Source organism: Dasypus novemcinctus, chromosome 4 (genome assembly GCF_030445035.2).
Source record: "Dasypus novemcinctus isolate mDasNov1 chromosome 4, mDasNov1.1.hap2, whole genome shotgun sequence".
Classification (NCBI taxonomy): domain Eukaryota; kingdom Metazoa; phylum Chordata; class Mammalia; order Cingulata; family Dasypodidae; genus Dasypus; species Dasypus novemcinctus.
In genome coordinates this window covers 57,760,859-57,780,989 of record NC_080676.1, presented here as the reverse complement: position 1 = coordinate 57,780,989, position 20,131 = coordinate 57,760,859, and the positions used below count along the sequence as shown (strand labels likewise).

General features: G+C 39.8%; 1 protein-coding gene and 1 non-coding gene across 2 annotated transcripts in view; one reads left to right on the top strand and one right to left on the bottom strand.

Moving 5' to 3' along the window:
• The window catches only part of MCCC1 (methylcrotonyl-CoA carboxylase subunit 1), an 82,345-nt gene that overhangs the window by 1,130 nt on the left and 61,084 nt on the right, over positions 1 to 20,131 (top strand). The window contains exons 2-4 of the mRNA XM_004464620.3: positions 8,174 to 8,220; positions 9,813 to 9,949; positions 13,219 to 13,314. Of these exons, the coding sequence (XP_004464677.2) occupies positions 8,174 to 8,220; positions 9,813 to 9,949; positions 13,219 to 13,314 (280 nt within the window). The remainder of the gene's footprint in view (positions 1 to 8,173; positions 8,221 to 9,812; positions 9,950 to 13,218; positions 13,315 to 20,131) is intronic.
• TRNAG-CCC (transfer RNA glycine (anticodon CCC)) lies at positions 8,514 to 8,589 on the bottom strand. The gene has a single exon. It is a non-coding gene; the product is annotated as a tRNA-Gly (tRNA).

Here is a 20,131-nt window from a genome sequence, read left to right as displayed (position 1 = left end):
TTGTGGCTATTTACCTTAGAGGCAAAAAGCTATCTTCAGGTATGGTAAGGGCTGTCTTTTGAAATAGCCAATAAACTTGTTGTATATGACTCTGAGGTACCATAGGAGATGGGTTCATTAATGTTTTATTGAAGACATTTTCAAACAGATTTAGAATAGTATAATGAACTTTTGTGTACTTTTTGTCTAGCTTCCGTAATTATTAACTTTGGCCAAACTGGTTTCAGCCATATCCCTATCCACTCCTTCTCCTTCCACTGAATTATTTTGAAACAAATCTTGAGAATTTGTGTTTCTTTTTGTTGCCTCATCTTTCTGTGTCAGCTCTCCATGTGTGCCGCACCACTCCTGGGAGGGCTGCAGTTTGTGTGTGTGTATGCCGGGCAGCTCTCCTTGCGGGGCAAACTCCTTGCACATGGGGCACCCCTATGAGGGAGGCAGCCCTGCATGGCATGGCATTCCTTGTGTGCAACAGCACTGCGTGTGGGCCGGCTCACCACACAGGCCAGGAGACCCTGAGTACTGAACCCTGGATTTTCCATATGGTAGACAGATGCTCTATCAGTTGAGCCATATCATAAAACATCCAGTCACTGTTCAAATTCCTCTACTTGTTCCATGTTGACTTGTTTAAATCAGTATGCAAACAAGGTTCACAGACTGCCTTTGGTTGATTTCGTCTAAGTCTATAGGCAATGTTCAAGACATATATACATTATTGTACGCAAAACAAAAATGCATGAATGCATGCTGACTTTGAATACCTGCACCCATATGACCCACGTTTATACACACACCTGCAGCCACTGCATGTTTTTGGGGGATGGCCTTCCCTGAAACTTAGGGTCTAGACAGCTTTTGGTAGATACTGTGGTGGATAGACAGACAAGGGTACAGGGCAGGGGGAAACAGACCTTGCTCAGCATCCGCCTCACCTTGGTCCTGCCCCTGTCACATTTCCCTTCCTCCCTGTTCCCACAGGGATTCTCTAGGGAGGGGCCTGATCTCAGCCACAGTAGAATGAGGTGGCTGTGGGATATGTCCTGCTTGTCCCTGGCCTTAATTTTCCTATCTGTGCAATGAGGGAGTTATACCTGGAGGTCCCTAAGCATCTTGTAGGTCAGGGACCCTGCAGTGTTCTCTGATGCAGGCCTGCAGGATTAAACCATCCACACCCACAATGGGACCCCTGCCCTAAGCAAACCCCCTTTATGGAATTCACTTCCTGCAAGGGAGGCCCTGGGGAGGCCATAGTTATTATTCAGATACCCTCCTTGCTGACTGCACATGACCCTGCACTTCTGGAATTTCTGACTCTTAAGTTACAACTACCAGGCAATGTCCACTGCCTTGAGGCTCTTGGGAGGAGAGTACTAACAATGGGCCTGGCTCACCTGCTTCTTCTTGGCCTCATTGAAAGTCTGCTTGGCTTCAGGGCAGGTAAACTCAAAAATGGAGTTGGTGACCTCAGGCTGTATGGTACACCGCTCCAGGTTGGTGGTAGGAAGAAAAGTTCATGGCACAGCACCTGCTTCCTGGACAGGTCCTGATGTTTGGCGGTGGAGGCATCATGCAGCACATCATCCAGGCTCACATAGGGGAAACTGAGGCTTTCTGAGAGTTTGCTCATTTGGCCCAGGGTGGTCAGGTCCTCATCCAGGTGGCTGATGGCTTCTGGATATTCTCCCGATTGGTTACTTGGGATGCCCCTTTGACGATGTCTTCCAGCAGCAGCTTCCCTAGTAACCTGCACTTGCTGGCCACATGGATGAGGCTGGCAGCCATGGACAAGCTCATGGAGCTGCACCGCCAGGGGCCGGACTTCTGCTTCAGTGTGTTGCCAACCCTGTTGATGGACAGGAAGAAGATGGTTCTTCCTTCTAATGGCCTTCACTTCAGTGACCATCTCCTGCCTCGAACTGCTGTAGAGGTGCCTGGAGATCTCCATGCCCTCAGCGTGAGCGACAATCTCCTGTAGGTCTCAGGCCTGCCACTCAGCCTCCTCTGCACTCCGCACACACTGGTTGATGCATTGAGCAGCCTGCTTGACGTTCCACTGTGTGTCCAGGAGGAACAGGTGGTCTGGGTATCCTCAGGTGTGTGCTTCAAGAGGTCCTTTGTCTGAAGCTCCTACTGTGGTATCTGCTATACAGTCATGATCATGAGGTCAGATGGTGCCTGCTTCTTGTTCTCTTGTGCTTTTCTCCAGAAACTTGAGGAAGGCAGGCCTTGCCTCCTTAGCCATATGCACAGCATCCTTCAAGTTGAAGATACTATCAATAGAGACAGAATAGATGTTTACCAGGACGTCCTTGGAGAAGAACCAGATGAGCAGGTCTCCCGTGTTCTGCTGGGTGTGCAAAGTCTGTACACAATTGCACACCCATTCCAGTAGTTGCTTGTGGTGGTCCAGGAGCCCAGGAACCTGGCTGAAGATGTCGCTTACCAGCAGTGGGTCACACAGCAAGCAGATCTCTGGCTGCTTAAGAGACTTGATATAGCCCTGCCTCAGCGTGTGTGGCAACTCCATATACCTCTGCTCAGTGTCCAGCAAGGTCATGGTCATGTGCTTCTTCATATCCTGGGCTTCTCCAGGCTCTTCTGCATCAGCATGGCTGCCCTGGGTGGGCTCCCTGGAGTCAGCATATGTCTTCCAGCATGATGGTGAACTGGGCCAGGGGCTTGACCACCTCTAACACGTGGCCAGCACACTATGCTGAGACAGCAGCAGAGACGGGTTGACAGGCCCCCTCCCACCCTCACTCCCCAGAAGCCCTGCCAGCAGTGATGCTGTTGCTTCCTCCACGCAAGTCTCACAAACCTGGTGCAAGCCTGGCATGGGCTGCACCCCTCGGGTCAGGAGTTGGGGACAAGGTATCCTGTCCTCAGGCCTGCCCCTCCCTCCTCCGCCTCTCTCCATGCAACCCCATCTACCCACTAAGCCTCTTAATCTCTTCGCCCTTACTCTTTTATTGTTTCTTACAGTTTTTAAAAAATCAGTATTATCGATATGTATTAATAAAACATACACTCCATCTGTAATATACAATCAGTGGTATTTGGTCTAATTACATAGTTGTTTATTCATCACTTCAGTCATTATTAGCACTTTTTCATTATTCCAGTAATAATAAGCAAACAGACAAACAGAAAACTCTACCCCTTAATAATCACCTCTCAATCTCTCTATGCTTCCCCTGCCATACATAGCTGCTATTGTTTCCATCTTTCTAATTTATTTGTAATTATGTTTTGTATAGATGGAATCAACAATATGTAATACCTTTCATCTAGTTTCTTTTACAGATTTTGATTAAAAGAAACAGTAAATTGGCTTAGAATTTCCTGCATTCTGAATTTTGTTGATTGCATCCCCCTGATGTTATTTAACATTCATCCATCACCTACGTTTCCTGTAAACTGGTAGTTTTAGAGACTGGGTCAGATTGAGATTTGATTTTATGGCCAGAATATGTGATAGGTAGTGATGTGTATTTACTATTACATCACAGGTGGAAGCACATATTGTCTGTTTTTCTGTGAAGTTCAGAATGGCCAGTAGGCAAGAAAGACGTTTCAAGTCAGCATACAGGAAATCTTTCTAGTAGTCAGACCTATCCGAGGATGGAATATACCTTTTTAGGGGCCTAGGGGGGTTTCTTACCATTAGAAGTGTGCCAGCAAGTATTGGGTAACAATTCAGATATGATGCTGGAGAGTGGCATCAGAATGGATGGTTGGACTGGATAAACAGTAAGGTGTCTGATTCTGAACACTATTGAAAATACGCAATGCAGAATCAAAATATTTTTATGCCCTTGTTTTAGAAAACTAAGGCTGTATCCCATAAAGTCCCACATTTTTTCTAATGTGGTTAAGTATATTTGAAACTCAGTCTAACCCCATGTAAAGGTTATATATCTCTGTAAAGATGATCTGTTGCCTAAAATTATCTTCTACTAGTAGCTCATCATCAATCTATGGTGCTTAAAATTCTCACCAATAATTATCCTATTAAGACTGTCTCAATCTATTGAAGAAGAAAAGCATCACATAAGAATAACTGAACCCATTATTTTAGATTAATCTAACATATATATATAGTAAGGAACTGAACGCAAGACAATTTCTAAGAAGGATAAGGGAGTAAAAGTTTGGGAAAGGTCTGGCAATTGAGTCCGCAAATGAGGAATGCAACTTTGGATGGAGAACCCCAGAGGGAACTGTCATTACATCAAGTCATGGAATCATGGAGTTTGGCTGAAGTAGGGTGGGCTTTAATGCTACTTCTGGCCCTCATGACACTCAGAATGAGGAAATGGGAGGATCTTCAACCCACAGAGTTAGGTTAAGGGATTTCCTTACACAGAGGAGAGGGGTAGGTTTTATCCTAACAGCCTGCAGTTCAGTGGAGGGAAAATTTCTGCCCATGATCTCCAGTGGGTGCACAGACCAAATATGTGTCCTGTTGCTTTAAATGTCCTAGGGGCTGGCCCTGGAGCCTTCCTCTTATGGTGCTGCTGGATGTAGTCTTGACTCTTAAGGGGAGGAGCCAGGTAACACAGCCCAGATATTTCTGACAGGGTTTTTCTTCTGTATTCAAACAACTAATTTTAGCTCTTCCTGCAGAGTTCACCCAGATGTTACTCATTCCTTCAACAGCATTTATTTAGCAGCAGTTCTGTCAAGCACTGGGGCTCAAGAGCAAGAGGACAGAGACACTACTTTCTTGACACTTTTAATCTAGTGAGAAGTGAGACTTACTCCAAGGACTGTACTACAGAAAACCCAGCTTAAAAATGGGTAACAGAGTTGAACAGACACTTCACTGGAGAAGATATATAGATGCCGAATAGCACATGAAAATATGCTCGATATCATCAATCACTGGGAAATACAAATATAATCACATACTGCACACCCACTTTATTGACTGAAATCTAAAATACTGATAATACAGAGTTTTCCTTTGAATTCACTGGGAATCCATCAAATTAATAAACATAGATCTCATGACCTGCTACATAGCAGATGTTTGGGATATGTTGGTTAACTTTGTTATTCTAAAAGCCCTGTGTTTGCTTTTATTTTCCATAAGTTATAAAATACCTTGGATTTTCCGTTTTCTTAATTGTAGAACTAGCCCCAAGGCAAAATAGTAACATTGGTGCAAGTAATGTTAGTACCCTTTTCTTTCTTCTGGTTTTTTTTTGTTTTCCTAGTTCCCAGGGCTCTTCAGGATACTATGCAAACTTACTGTCTTCTCTTCCAAGTTTAGGTGTGTGTGTAGAACTATTCTCAAGTAGCTGTCACCATGGAAAGTGTTAAAATTGTTAATGTCTTATAGAGTTAAATATCTTTTTTTTTTTTAAGATTTATTTATTTATTTCTCTCCCCCTCCCCCCCCAATTATCTGCTCTCTGTGTCCATTCACTGTGTGTTCTTCTGTGACAGCTTCTACTCTTATCAGCGGCACCAGGAAATCTGTGTTTCTTTTTGCTGTGTCAGCTCTCCATGTGTGTGGTGCCATTCTTGGTCAGGCCGCGCTTTCTTTAACACTGGGTAGTTCTCCTTATGGGGCACACTCCTTGCACGTGGGGCTCCCCTGTGCAGGGACACCCCTGCGTGGCACGGCACTCCTTGCACGCCATTATTACTGTGCATGGGCCAGCTCCACACGGGTCAAGGAGGTCTGGGGTTTGAACTGTGGACCTCCCATGTGGTAGGTGGATGCCCTATCATTGGGCCAAGTCTGCATCCCTAAATATCTTATCAGTATAAAACATGTTTATGATTCTTTTTATGTCATGATTCTCTAGTAACTCAGAAAAGAATCTTAAATGATGGGATTTTAGAAAGGAGAATAGGCTGGTGTAGAAGCTGTCTCAAATGGGTTGTAATTATCTCATGGAAATAACTTCTAAATCTTGATTATGCCACTGATTGTTTTAAATTGTGGCTTAGATAATTGTGAAAAATGAAATAGACCAATGAAAACATTGTTGCAACAGAGGCGTATAGTCAAGTGGTGTGTGTGTGCATATGTCTGTCTTTGCTGAGAAGATGGCGGAGGAATGTTTTAGACCAGCAGTGGCCTTAAACAGTCTTAAGTTTAAAACTTGAGTTTTAATTTGGATATATCAAGAAGCAATCATTTTGTAGCCACATTTGCTCAGGATTGCCTTAAATCTTATCAGAAATCTGTCTGAAGAGTGTGATGAGAAGAAGATGCTATGAGTTAAAATACCTTACAAAGATCAGGAAAGTTGATCCCTGTTTGAAGGTTATGAGAGTGCGGTCTGCTGAATTGGAGAGACATGGAAAAGTAACAGCTTCCTGAGAAAGCTGACTTGTGGAACTCAGGCACCATGTCTTGTGGGCTCGCGGTCTCCGCTCAGCCCTTCATGGATCTTGGCATCATGGGATTGAGTGTGCATGATGGGACAGTGAGTATATGGACCCATTTCAGCAAGGGGGTCCATGAGCTTGAATTGAAATCCAAAAAAATATTATTCTTGTGGGGACGTGTTGGTGCAGATATGATATAGTTAAGTAATACGCAATTTAGTGTAGACTTAGTAAGGGGTACATGGTTTTCACCTGACTGGAAAAGAGGTCTGTGGACAAAAGAGGTTAAGAACCCCTGGGCTACAGTAAGCCTGCCTCCTGCCTCTGTCCTGGAGAGATACTCCTCCTGTTCAGCTTCATACAGTTATATAGTGTCTGATGTCCCGTATTTGTGCTTTTTGTGTCCCGCTTTGTGAAGGCTCTAAAATGGTTAGTCCTTTCTAACTACTGTTTTGTCAGATATTACAGAAATGGATGGAAAAGTCTAAGGTAGAATTGCTTCTGCAATTTGTTTCCTACCATATTCGTTTTAGCTGAAACCTAGTAGGCATTGCTCTTCCCCTCCCCACCCCCCCAACCTTGTACATGGGAACACCAAGCCACATATACTTCCCAATTAGAGTTGGGTTTTTTTTTGCTTGGTTGTTTTTAGGGGGTTCCAGGGATCAAACCTGGGACCTCGTACATGAGAACCAGGAGCTCAGCCACTTCAGCTGCATGCTTTTTGCTGTATTTTTCTTTTTGTTCCCAAGGTGAATCTGGCTGGCTTTCTGTCAGCTCTTGGTTAAAGTGCAGCTTTAACTAATTGTATCAATGGGCATCAGAGAACTTAAAAATGGTTTGAGACCTTAATGGGCTTCTGCCTAGCCTGGACACCTCAAACAAGTCATTTGGCCTATTTCTCCATTTCCTGTTAGCACAAGGAATTGGAGTACAACTGTACAATTGAGAAATCTCTTAAAGATCACTTCTCATCCTCTCTTTGTTATGTAAGGACACTTCGTTATGTGAGGGCATGTAAAGCAAAATATTGGTTCTTGGGAGATCATGAAATCTTAGGTATTATCATGGTTTGTAGCCCTCCAATGTTCAACCCTACCAACAAAATCTTATTCCTTAGTATTTAATTTTTCTTATTAGGAAGACAATAATGAATAAAAGGTTGAGGAATACTTACGTCGAGTGTTTCATCAGCGGATCAGTAGTGGGGTTTGGATGAGAATTTGGCTCTTCTGGACCTCCAGCCAGCATTCTTTCTGCTACCCTGTTCAGCTTCCTTCTATTTCCTTCTGGGTTTAATTGTTCAAAACTATCTTATCGGATGGTTGTATTAGATCAATATTTTTTTAAATGTGGTTTGTTCATTTGTTATTTAATAAAATGGATTAGAACAGAATGTATCAAAATGCAGGGTGAATCTTCGTTTATGAAACCAGCATTTTAATTTTGTGCACTCTGGGCTGTGAGGTAAAATACGGTTTTTCTTGTGTGTTGTAGTAAAAAAAAAAGTGTGAAAAAAGGTGAGCTAGATGATCTTGAAGTACCTTGGACTTCTAATTGTCTCCGAATCTGTGCTCATGCCTTACCAGCAATGATGATCCAGAGGCTTCAGGAGATTGGCTTGTTCAGGGACACACAGTGCAAGGGAAGAAAATAAGTACTGATTTCTAGGTTTGTTTTCTTTCCACAGAGACAGTCTTACTAAATCAGTTGGTTAGTGAGGTTTAACGAAAGTCATGTCTGGACTTAGTTTCAAGTTTTGGGGGAAAAAATGACCAATTTGCATATTTTATTTCATATAATGCCATTTGGATTTATCTTATAGGAGGTGGGCTTGGAAGCAAAGAACCATGAAGTATGGTACCACCGCAGGTATTAAGTCTTCATTTTTGGATTTTTAGATTTTGCTTCAGATTTTGAATTAAGAAAGAGAAATGTTTAATCCCTTGGTTTGTACATAATAGAAATAGTTTTCATACACCTTTGAAGTTTTGTAATTCATGATAATTTTCTTGGTAAGAATTGGCTCATGGTTTTCACCCTTTTTATGTCAGACTTTTCTTGCTTTTGCGTTTAAAATATATAAATACTTGAGAAATTTTGTTTTTATGTAATATCTTTTAAGCTTTTTAATTTAATTTAATTTAATTCTATTATTATTTTTTAGGAGGTACTGGGAATTGAACCCAGGACCTCATACATGGGAAGCAGGCACTCAAACCACTGAGCTACACCTGTTCCCCAAGAACATTTTATATTTATGTTATTGTTTCTGCTTGGGCCTCTTCAGTGCTGTTGAACTAGAAAAGCATAACTATGATGATCTAAATTGATGCTTTTAGAATTCTTTAAAGTAGCAGACTGGTTTTTTTTTTTAATGAAATTTTACAAGAATTCCCAGTTACAAAGCATATAAAAGTGTAACTTTTGGTCAATTGGGTGTAGAAACCCCATCCCAAACACATATTTATCCTGCAAAGATCCTTGGGTTCTCTTGGAAAACAGTTTTAAATTATATGAAATTTTATATTTTTGAGAAGAAATAACTTTATTCTAAACTGTCAAGGAACATTTATTTAATATGTAATGACCAAGTCCATTTTATATATTAATACAATAGCATATCATGATGGCATTGATGTCATTTGCCTGGTTCAGTATTCATTTATATTTCAAGAGAAATACACATGCCTGTATACATAGAGGTACAGGCAGTAGAGCAGTACCTTGGACTTGTGAATTGTCTCTGAATCTGTGCTCATGTATGCCAGCCTCAGAAGCAAGGATGATCCAGAGGCTTCAGGAGATTGGCTTGTAGAGTAGAGTGACTGAAAGTTCAACCTTTGTTGTAAGGCTGCATCTTCCACTATTTTTAGCTGTATAATTTCAGAAAAATAATTTTTCTTTCAGTCTTAGTTTCATCTTTAAAATTGAGGTAACAATAACAGAATTTACTTCACAGGATTATTGTGAGGATTTAGGTCCACATGGAATCTTTAGCACAGGACTTGCAGCATAGGAAATACTTATTAAATATTAGTTATTATTAACTAGGATGATTTTTTTAGCTATTATAAGTCAGTCTTGGACAAGTGGAGTCTTGGACATAGCAAAGGACCTTTTAATGGTTGGTTGGTTGGTTGGTTTAGGAGGTACCAGGGATAAACCTCGTACATGGAAAGTATATACTCAACTACTGAGCTGCGTCTGCTCCCTTAATGGGGTTTTGATGGACCTTATTTTAAGTTGAAAAGACTGAGTAATTTAAAATTTTATATTAGTAAGGATATCTTTAATTTCAGTAAAGAGCAAAGAAATGCACTGTTTAAAATTAGTAAAATTACCAATATGTTTATAAGCAGAACAGTGTTTTAGAAGCTGGCTAATATTTTGGAATATGTTCTCAATCTTGTTCCTTGCTCCCCAATAATATTTTTGTATGATCTTCATGGTGTTTTAAATAGGAAGAAACATTACCAAGGTTCTCATCGCAAACAGAGGAGAAATTGCCTGCAGGGTGATGCAAACAGCCAAAAAAATGGGTGTACAGACAGTGGCTGTCTATAGTGAGGCCGACAGGAACTCCTTGCATGTAGACATGGTATGTGGTTAAAAACTGGAAGTCACGTCTTATGAGTGATGTGTTTGTTTATTGTGTGAATATTTTAGTTCTTTATATTAACACTTTGTATTTGTTAGTGTTAGCAGTATTTCAGTAAAATTAAAACTACAGTGTCTCTTAGGGACATTTTCCAGTGAGAATGCTAGTGGAACTAAACAGAGTTGCCTAGTGGTGTGGTTGATTTACAGGCAATGTCCTAAGCTTATCAAGGACTGGTTAAAACAGTTCCTAGAATGTAGCTGATCCACAGACCATACTTGGAGTAACCCATGTTCATCACTGTTAGCAAGGAGAACGATCAAGATTCTACTCTTAGGCAACTCACTTAACATTCCTGATGTTTAATTTATCTATAAAATCATAACTAAAAAAACAAAACAAAATGAAACCAAAGAAACTCTGTTCCTTGAAGATTGTAAATGTTATCAGTGATGACTACCTATTATCCATTAAATAGAACCCGGACCCTGGATGAATTCCACTCTTGACCTTCTTTATGCCTGCAGCAAGACTCCAGGCACCAATATAAATTCATGGTGACCAACTCCACCTGGGCTTTCAGCACTGCAGAGCAGACTGGTGTGGCTCTCTAGCCACTTCTCTTTCTCACTTTGTGCTTTGACTGTTACAAACCTGTTTTGCTTCATTCAAACCTCTGTCTCCCCCTCTACCCATCTTATTTTTAGCAGATCGTCTTGATTTCAGGGAGCAAAAAGAACTATCTGAGCTGCCTTCTACAGAATTTGCTGACCTTTCTGCACCTGCAGCTATCTTCTCCCATCCAACGCCACTACTCTGCCTGTGCTCTGGAATCCTCCTCTACCCCTCGTCAAGAATCTTCCACTTTGACTTATGTGTCTTTGACCACTCCTCCACTAGATTGTTCCTAAAAGTATCTAAATATTCTGTAGTTTCTCCCATCTTCTATCACTACCCCATATTCCTCTCTCCCCATCCAACCTTCAGTTTTTTTCTCCAATTTATAGTCTGTTTCATAATCATTTGTCCTGCTATTTCCTCTTCTTTACCTCTCATTCTTTTTCTAAGCCACCTGTTGAACTTCTGTTCTCACCTCTCCACTGGAATTTGTCATGTCCCTATGTTGTCCACCTCCCTAAATCCAGTGGAGTCAGTTCTCAGCCAACTTGACCTCCCCATAGCATTTAACACCATAGTAAACCACTCCTTCCTTCTAGAAATAAATTCTTCTCTTGGTACTCATGACCTCTTATCTTTCTGTCCATTTTTCTCAGTGTCTTTTTTTTTTTAATAATCCTACCCTCCCACCTGACCCTTAATGTTGAAGTTCCTCAAGACTTAGTCCTTGATCCTCTTTTCTCGCAGTGTAGTCTCACTCTAGATCATTACCTCTACTCTGATGGCTTAGCTGAAAACTCCCAAATTTTTATGTTTAGCCCAGACTTTTGAGCATGATACATGTTTATCTACCTACTGAACATCTCCACTTAAATGTGTCACAGATACCAAACATAATTGTCTGAAATTGGACTCATGATCTTTCATTTTTACTGAACCTGCTTTTTGCTAACCCAGTGGATGGCAACACTGCTCCTTATAAAGTAATAATGCTAGCATCTGGAATTCTTCTTTGAACATCTCTCTTCCTTTCAACTCTATATTCACCCTCCCCTCAGCCCCCACATCAAGTCAATCACCAAGTGCTTTTAATTCTACTTTCTGTTTATTTCTTTTCTCTTTTTTCTGCTCTCTACTATCTGCACCTTAAGTCAAAGCCACTATCATGCCTTGACTGGCCAAATGCTGTAGGCTCCTAAGTAGTCTGTCTGCTTCTACTTTTGACTCCCTGTCCACAGTCTATTTTCTGTACTTCAGCCAGACTGATAGTTTAAAATCAAAATTTGATCATGTTACTTTCCTGCTTTAAACCTTTAATAAACTTTTTTTAAAAATGATACATCAGATTAGAAATAATCTAAAAGATTTATATTATTGTCAGTGAAAGTGGTTAGGAATTGATATGTTCATACATATTGATAGAAATATATATTGGTAAAACCATTTAAAAAGATGATTAACCAAGAGCTTTAAAATATGCATATTCCTCAGCCTAACCCTGCAAACACTCCTCTAGGTCTGTCTACCAGAGAAGTGCTCGTACATAACATGCAAACAAGAGGCATGCACAAGAATGTCCTCTGCAGCCTTGTCTGCAACCAGTTTTTTGCCTTCACAACTTAAATGTCCATTAACAAGTATATGGTTAAGTGAATATGCAACTGTTACTTTAAAAAATGAGGTAGATCTATGTGAACCAGCAAGAAAAGAGCTCCCAAGATATACTATTAATGAAAAACATTAGTAGTAAAATTATAAAAATGTACTTTCATCAGTTGTAACCAATGTACCATATCAATGCAAGGTGTTACTAATAGGGTGGTATATGGGAATCCTGTATTTTTTAATGCATGATTATTGTGTAAACCCACAACTTCTGTAACTTAAAAAAAGATAATTACAGAAGAAAATGACATAGTATGGTACTATCTGTGTTAAAACAAAAACTGTATTTGTTTATATATATATAGGAATATAGGTATGGAAAATTTGTCCCAAATTGATCATAGTGGGTCTATCTATTATAGAAGGGGATAAGTATGGGGAGAAGGGGTAGTGCCAACAGGACATTTGTCTGTTCACTGTTCACTGGTGTATAGGCAACTCCCACCTCAAAGCCGGTACATTGTGGGCATTCAGAAAGTCTTTGATTGAATGAATGACGTTCATCTGGTTTACTTCAAGGGGTGTTAGGATTATGTGAAAGTTTTAAGTGACATTATACAATAGTTCACAAGTGTATAGAAGGAGAATTATCATTATACTCTAATAATTGTGTAAACTTTAGCAAACTTTATACTTTTATTTCTCGGTATACACACCTGTTGTATATTTTGTCTCTTGTCAAATTGTAAACTTTTGACATTAAATACATGTAAGATTATTGTTGGTAATAATAGTAACATGACTGATGCCTGCTGCTGTCTGTCCTGTGGCACTTTAACTTTGATTCAAGTATGTAGATTATTAATGAAAATCATGCTTTAACATCTTCTTCTTACAAAAGATTCCATGACTGGATTTTTTTAATAACATAGACATGGGCTACAATTCTTGCATTGTAAGTTTCTTAATTTGATAAAATGATCCTGAAGCAGTGCTATAGTGCACTAGCCATGTAGTCTTTTAAGCATGTAATGTATCTTAAACAGGCAGATGAAGCATATTGCATTGGCCCTGCTCCCTCACAGCAGAGCTACCTTTCTATGGAGAAAATCATTCAAGTGGCCAAGATCGCAGCTGCACAGGTAAGAACTAAAGATATTTACAATGGAAAAGAAATAAGATTTGTATAATTGACATAAAATTACTAATTTGTCATAAAAATTAAAATCTACTTTTAGCTGTTCCTGAGTTTTTACATTTGATGATTAGGCTTTCATTGTAAACTAGCTGTATTAGTCAGGGTTCTTTTGGGAAACAGAATCAATAGGAGATATCTGTCAATAGTATGAGATTTATAAGATTCTCTTCACGTGACCGTGGGGATGTACAAATCCAGGTCCTGCAGAGAAGCTGCAAACCAGGGACTCTGGTGAAAGTCTTTTGAAGGTTCTTGATGAGTTTCCAAGAGACATTGGCTGTCCAAAGACAAGCTGGGAAATTCTCTCTGAATGCTGGAATCACTTCCCCTTTTAAGGCATTCAACTGATTAGATAAAATGTCACTCATTGCTGACAGCAGTCTCCCAGGTTGATGGCAGGTGTAATCAGCCATCTATGCTGTAAACTCACTGATAACTAAAGCTCATAAATGTCCTTATATTACAGTTAACCCAGTGCTTGCTTGACCAAAAACTGGGCACAGTTACCTTGCCAAGTTGACACATTTGCCTAACCATCACACTAGGCATGTCCCTTCTCATTCCTTAGCCACCTTCTATACTGGATCCTATGTTCTTTAGAACTTTTGTGAGATAGGTGAGGGGAGGGTCTAAATTATAAGTTAAAATTAAGGAAAACTCTCCTCTTCTACTTGTACAAAACCAGATCCTATGAACATCATATTCTTTGGGGGATATAAGTGGTACCCTATATAAACAAAAGAATATAGTCAAGAAAGAAATCTGTGTCCCCTTGACTTCCCGGTCTCTCTCAATATGTCCCACTACTTGTTTGCACGTATCCCAGGGTCATACTTTTGGCATTCTTAATCTTTTCTTCATCCTTCAAGATGAAATAGGAACCAGTTTGTGTTGAATCTTTCTTTGAAATGTCTCCAGAAGTATTTCTTTTTTATCACACATCCAGACTCTTATGATCTCTTACCTGGCTTCCTGATTCTTGGCTGGTTTCCCTACTTCTGAGTCCTTTACCCATCTGATCACTTCTGTATACTGCTAGATAAATGCCTCTTGAGCACTAGTTTCATTATTATCCCCTGCTCTTTATTTTTAAACATCACCTGTTCATCATGCTATTTCCCAGTCAGTTAGTTTTCAGTGGTTACAAAATGAAGCTCTAGATGCTTAGCCTGGCATTTAAGAACTTCCAGTATGATCCTATCATCTTTTTCAAATGGATACTGAGCAAAATCAGGTTTCTCTGCCCAGTGCGTTTCAAAGACCAATTCCTGAGACATTGGGGTTTCAAAGAGACAAAGCATTTTTATCACTAACATATATCAAGGAGCTTAGATGGTCGAGCAACCTAAAAATCTGTTTCCCTGAACTGCAGTAATTTTGGTAGTTTTACAGTATCCAGGTTTAACAGGCTTATGCTAATGAGTAACTGGGATGGGGCTGGCTCAGGTTCCTTCATTAATAAACATTAAGGAGCGCCCCAGTGATTATAAGACTGAATAGGGGAAGGATACGAAACAGGGATCAGTCGCAAGGTTTTTACAACCACAAGATAAAGGTTATATAGTTTTACATCAGAGATTAGGGCATCTGGATTCTAGTTGAGCAAGTTTCAGTAATTTTAGAGATTTACAATATACTAGAAAGTAAAAAGGCATGTATATAATGATTCAGGAGTCATATATTTGTTAGTTCTTAACCCTGTTGCAAAATTTTGTTTCTTACCTTCTTTGTACACCATGCTTATTTCTTCTTCTAAACACTTACTCATATACTTATATTGTCCCACCTGCCCTGTTCCGTCTTCCCCCTTCTCTGATCTTTCATGCATTTATTCTCTCAGCAAGCTTTAATTGGTCTCCTAAGTTTTGGATACTTAGGAATAAGTAATGAATAAGATAGACAAAGCAGTGAATAAGACAAAGTTCCTACCCTTATGGCACTTAGGTCTCTTAGGTGGGACAGATAGTAACCATTTAAACCAAGAATACAAGTAAGAATGATAAGTGGTGGGCAGAAAATAAAGCAAGGAAAAGGAACAGAGAGTGAAGATGCTTTTCAAATGGGTGGCCTGGGAAAGACCTCTCTGAGGAGGTGATAACTGAGAAAGACCTAAATGGTGAGAAGAAGCCTGCCATGTGAAGAGCCCAAGGCAGAATGTCAGGCAGATGGAATTGCCAAAGCTCTGAGATGTGCTTGGTGCATTTAAGGAACAAAAAATGGCCAGTGTGATTGGAGTGAAGGCAATGAGGAGCTGTGTCATTTAGGGTCCAGTCTGTCGAACTGAAATTCCGGTAGATATTTCAACTGAGCAAACAACCACCTCCTGGACTGGGGAAGAGGTGGAGGTTTTCAGACTGGAGGTTTGTAGGAGGGGACTGGCCTGCCTTCCGTAGCTGTGGCTCATACCTCTGGGGAGGGGGCTCTACCTGGCTGTTGCTGCTACCCACCAGGCACAATGGAGCTAGTTTTGGAAGTTCCAAAAGAAGCTGAAGACTGGAACCTGCTTGTACTGTCCAAGGTGAAGAGATAGAAAAGCTCTTGCTTCCAGTTTCCTTCTAGCACTGCCTGTTGGAAGTACCTAGCAGGAAGCCTGGTGACAAAGAATAGTGGTTTGCCAGAGCCCCATCACAAAGCACAGGGTGGAAGGTTTGGATTTGGAGCTGAGAGAACCCACATGGGAAGAAAGTGTTAGAAGGTGATGAAGCCCAAAGGAACATTACCGGCACTATAATTTGTTTTTCCTTCTAAGTACAAAGGAAGCCACTGGAAGATTTTAAGCAAGGGTGTGAAGGGCTCTGATTTACATTTCACTTAAGATCACTGTGGCTGCCTAGTGGGAAATAGATGGGGTGGGGTGGTGTGAGAGGTGGGGCTGATGACAGTGAAAGGCAGAATAATTAGGAGTCATTTGCAGTAGTCTTGCCCTTCACTGCTTGCTGCATTTCTGCCCCTTTTAAATTCTTTCATGTTTCCTCAAGTCACTTGGCCATCTCCCTTTCCCTTTAATATTTGATTTCCTTTTCCAGTCAATTTTATAACTATCTAGCTATTATCTTTTTTATGATTTTAATGCATATCTGGGTTCCTCCTTAAGTCCCCTGTGCTCTTCTTAAGGGAAGTACCCTCATCCTATACTCACCTCCCAGCAATCCAGAGAACACAGAAGGTCCTTAATTTGCATCAATGAGTATATGTAGTTGTGTTGTACTTGTGTGTTCCTGCATCAGTGTTCTCTTCTTTAGCATCAGAGTTCTTAGACTGAATTATTTAGGCATTAATTTATACACATGGGTATTTAAAATGTTTTTTTCTACAGCTTTTTAAATTATTGCTTGGTATAAAATGTCCTTCGGAAGGCAAAGAGATAATAATATATGGCCTTTATGTACTATGTTATTTTAGGAATCTAGACTCTTTAACATAAATTTCACTTTAGTTATCATGTACGTATTTGAACATACATGACCTGGTATTATTACCTTCTTTTTTGAATTTTTATTTTTTATTTTTAGGAAGTACCAGGGATTGAACCTGGGACCTCACACATGCAAAGCAGGCACTCAACCACTGAGCTACACCTGTTCCTCTGTTGCCTTCATTTTATGCATGGAAAATCTGATGCAGATTGTTACATGATTTTATCTAAAATTTTCCAGTCTCTTGCTTCTCAACATGTGGTTCATGGACCAGCAACAACAGCGTCTCTTGGGAACTTGTCAGAATTGCACACTCTTAGACTCCACTTCAGACCTATTATACCTGAATTTGTGTTTTTATCATGATCCCCAGGTGATTTCAAAACTTACCAAGGACAAAGATAGGAATAAACCAGTTCCCTGATTACCAGTGCTAGTCTCTGTCCATTTGACCAAGCTGAGCAGGAGTTTTTTTATTTTTTTGCCCAGCATTTTAGGGAAAGGGAAGATGTAGTTTAATAAGAAATTCCAGTTAATTAAAATTAATGAAAACACAGACCCTTTTTAATGACCATTCTCTGAGACCATTTTTCAGTTTAAATGACAAGCCTCTAACAAACCTAGGATATGCTGATTTCAAGGAATTTTTCCAAGTCCATGTCTATTTGGACTAGTTTTATGTTCGATACTATAATAACATAAATAATGAGAAAGAATAAATAATTTTCACATATTTTGCCTGCACATTCAAGATTTGAGGTGGTGTGCAAACATTACAGATAGTGGTTAAATCAAAGGATAAAAGAGCAAAAAGACAAATAATATGGGAAACTATAATTGGGGATAGAGTTGGAATTAAATCAGAAAATTTAGGAAAGTGGATGTGGCTCAAGCAATTGGGCTCCTGTCTACCATATGGGAGATCCAGGGTTCAATTCCCTGGTCCTCCTGGTGAAGGCAAGTTGGCCTGAGCGGACAGCTGGCACAGCAAGATGATGTAACAAAAAGAGACATAAAGGAGAGATAACAAAAGATTCAGCAGACCAGGGAGCATAAGTCAGAAAATGTAGGCCAAGGAAAGCTGCTTTAGCTCTGGGCTTCCTGGCAGCCCTGATGAAAAAGGAAATTTGATGGGTTACAATTTACAAAATGCTCCTATAATAAAAGGACATCTGCCAATTAGAACAAGCCTTGCCCTAACTTTGAGTTTGAAGTTAAAGTTACTGATAATTCTAATAAAAGGTATCAAATAATGCAATGTATCATGATTTTTAAAAACTGTTCTTTTCTTTTTGAGGTACAGGGACCAGGGATTGAACCCAGGACCTTGTATGTAGGGAGCTGGTGCTCAACCACTGAGCCGCATCAGTTCCCCTGAGTTGTTTTTTTTTGTTTGTTTGCCTGTTGTTACCAGGGACCAGGGATTAAACCCGGGACCTCCCATGTGGGAGGCGGGTGCCCAACTTTTTCAGCCATATCCACTCCCTTAATATGCCCATTTGACATAGGAGTTCGCTACTTCTCTTGATTGTCTCAGACTTACTCTGGGAGAAAAGGGCATAGTAGTCTTCTGGCTGCAGATTAGAATCACCTGAGGGGCTATAGTAGCCGGAAGAGAGCAAAAAGGGATCTTTTTTATGCTAGTGATGTTCTTTTAGATCTGAAAGCTGACTAAACATGTGTATTCAGTTTTTGAAAATTATGTACTTAAGAGCTGTACATTTATTAGGTGCCATTGTCTGCATGTATGTTAAACTTTAGTAAAAAGAAACAAAACCTCATCCCCTAAGTTATCTGGACTAATCCTTGAACATTAATATTTTGTCAAAGCACACTAGTTTCTTTTAATATGTCACCAAGAATGAGGAACTTTATTACAGACATTTAAACTGACAAGCAACTTAAATGCATGTAGAAGTTGTTTAAATACTTTAGTTTAATAAGGTAATGTATGTGGACAGCCAAAAGGAAATCCATAGATATACATAGGAAATTGTTGGTAATGAGAATTTAATTTAAAATGTATGGCTTGTCCCTTTGTAAATGGAAAGGACACATCTCATTTCCTACTTGAAGGCAGAGACAACTTTTGTCTAAAAACAATAATTTTGGGTTTGTGAATAAATACAGAGCAAAATAAATACCAACAAAGTGTGCAAGAAGAATTTGGCAAAAATTTAAGGGTAGGAGGTACTAGTTTTCTGTCTTTATTGTTAAAAACTCTACTGCCCCGTCTATTTGAACCTATAGTTAGTAGTAGAGTTGATAGGTTTATGTCAAGAGACTTAAATCTTTGGGCTTTCCATATACCAGTTGGGCCTTGAATCTCAACAGAGTTATAACACCTACTCTCCAGTTCATTGGACTCACCCAGAACATCTAACAAGGAAATGGTGATGGATAACGACCATCCCAAGGAACAGAGAGAGTCTGCAACTGCAAGCAAGATAGTCCTATCCATCTGCCCCATGAGATCTCAGCCCCCTTTCAACAAGAGACAGAGTAGCCATCACCATCCCAGAATCCTCAAGATTGGGAAATGAACTGTAGACTAGAGTAGATTTACTGGTATTTTACTATAGACTTACTGTTATTCTAGCAATGGAAGTATTTTTATCTTTGATGTGAAGGCAGTGGCCACTGGAGTTTCTGAGGGGAGAGAGAAGGGAAAAATAGGTGTACTATGTAGGCATTTTAGGGACATTGCAATTGTCCTGAAAGATGTTGTAATGACAGATACAGGTCATTACGTATCTTGTCATAACTTAAAAAACTGTGCGGGAGAAGGTTTAAAATGTTAACTATAATCCACACTTGGTGGCCGTGCTCCGCTATGTGTTCATCAGTTGTAACAAATGCACCACACTAATGAGGGTTGTTGTTAATGTGGGAGGGGTAGGAAGTGGGCATATGGGAATCCCCTACATTTTTTATGTAACATTTATGTGATCTAAGTATCTTTTTTAAAAAATAAAGTGTTAAAAAAGATACATTGATACTGTGGAATAAACCATCTAAAGAGGCTTACAATCCTGTGACCCCTCAAGATGAATTGGCAGTTAAAAACATGCCTGACAGCTAGGAAATTAGCCCACTGCTAGTAGGAGTGTGGTTATTTTTTCCTTTTAATCCATTCAAATGCTCAAGAATGCCTTGGTTTGGGTATATTAAATTGTTCTTCCTGAGAAAAACTACTTAAACTTCTTAAAGCCATTCCCAGAATATGCTGTTGAATTTTATTTTCATAACGGAAGACCTCTTTTCTTTTTAGTTATGAGAGAGTATTTATCTAGTTCATCTAAGAGTTTCATAGAATTAAGTATCTGTTCAAAAGGGAGGCTAGCA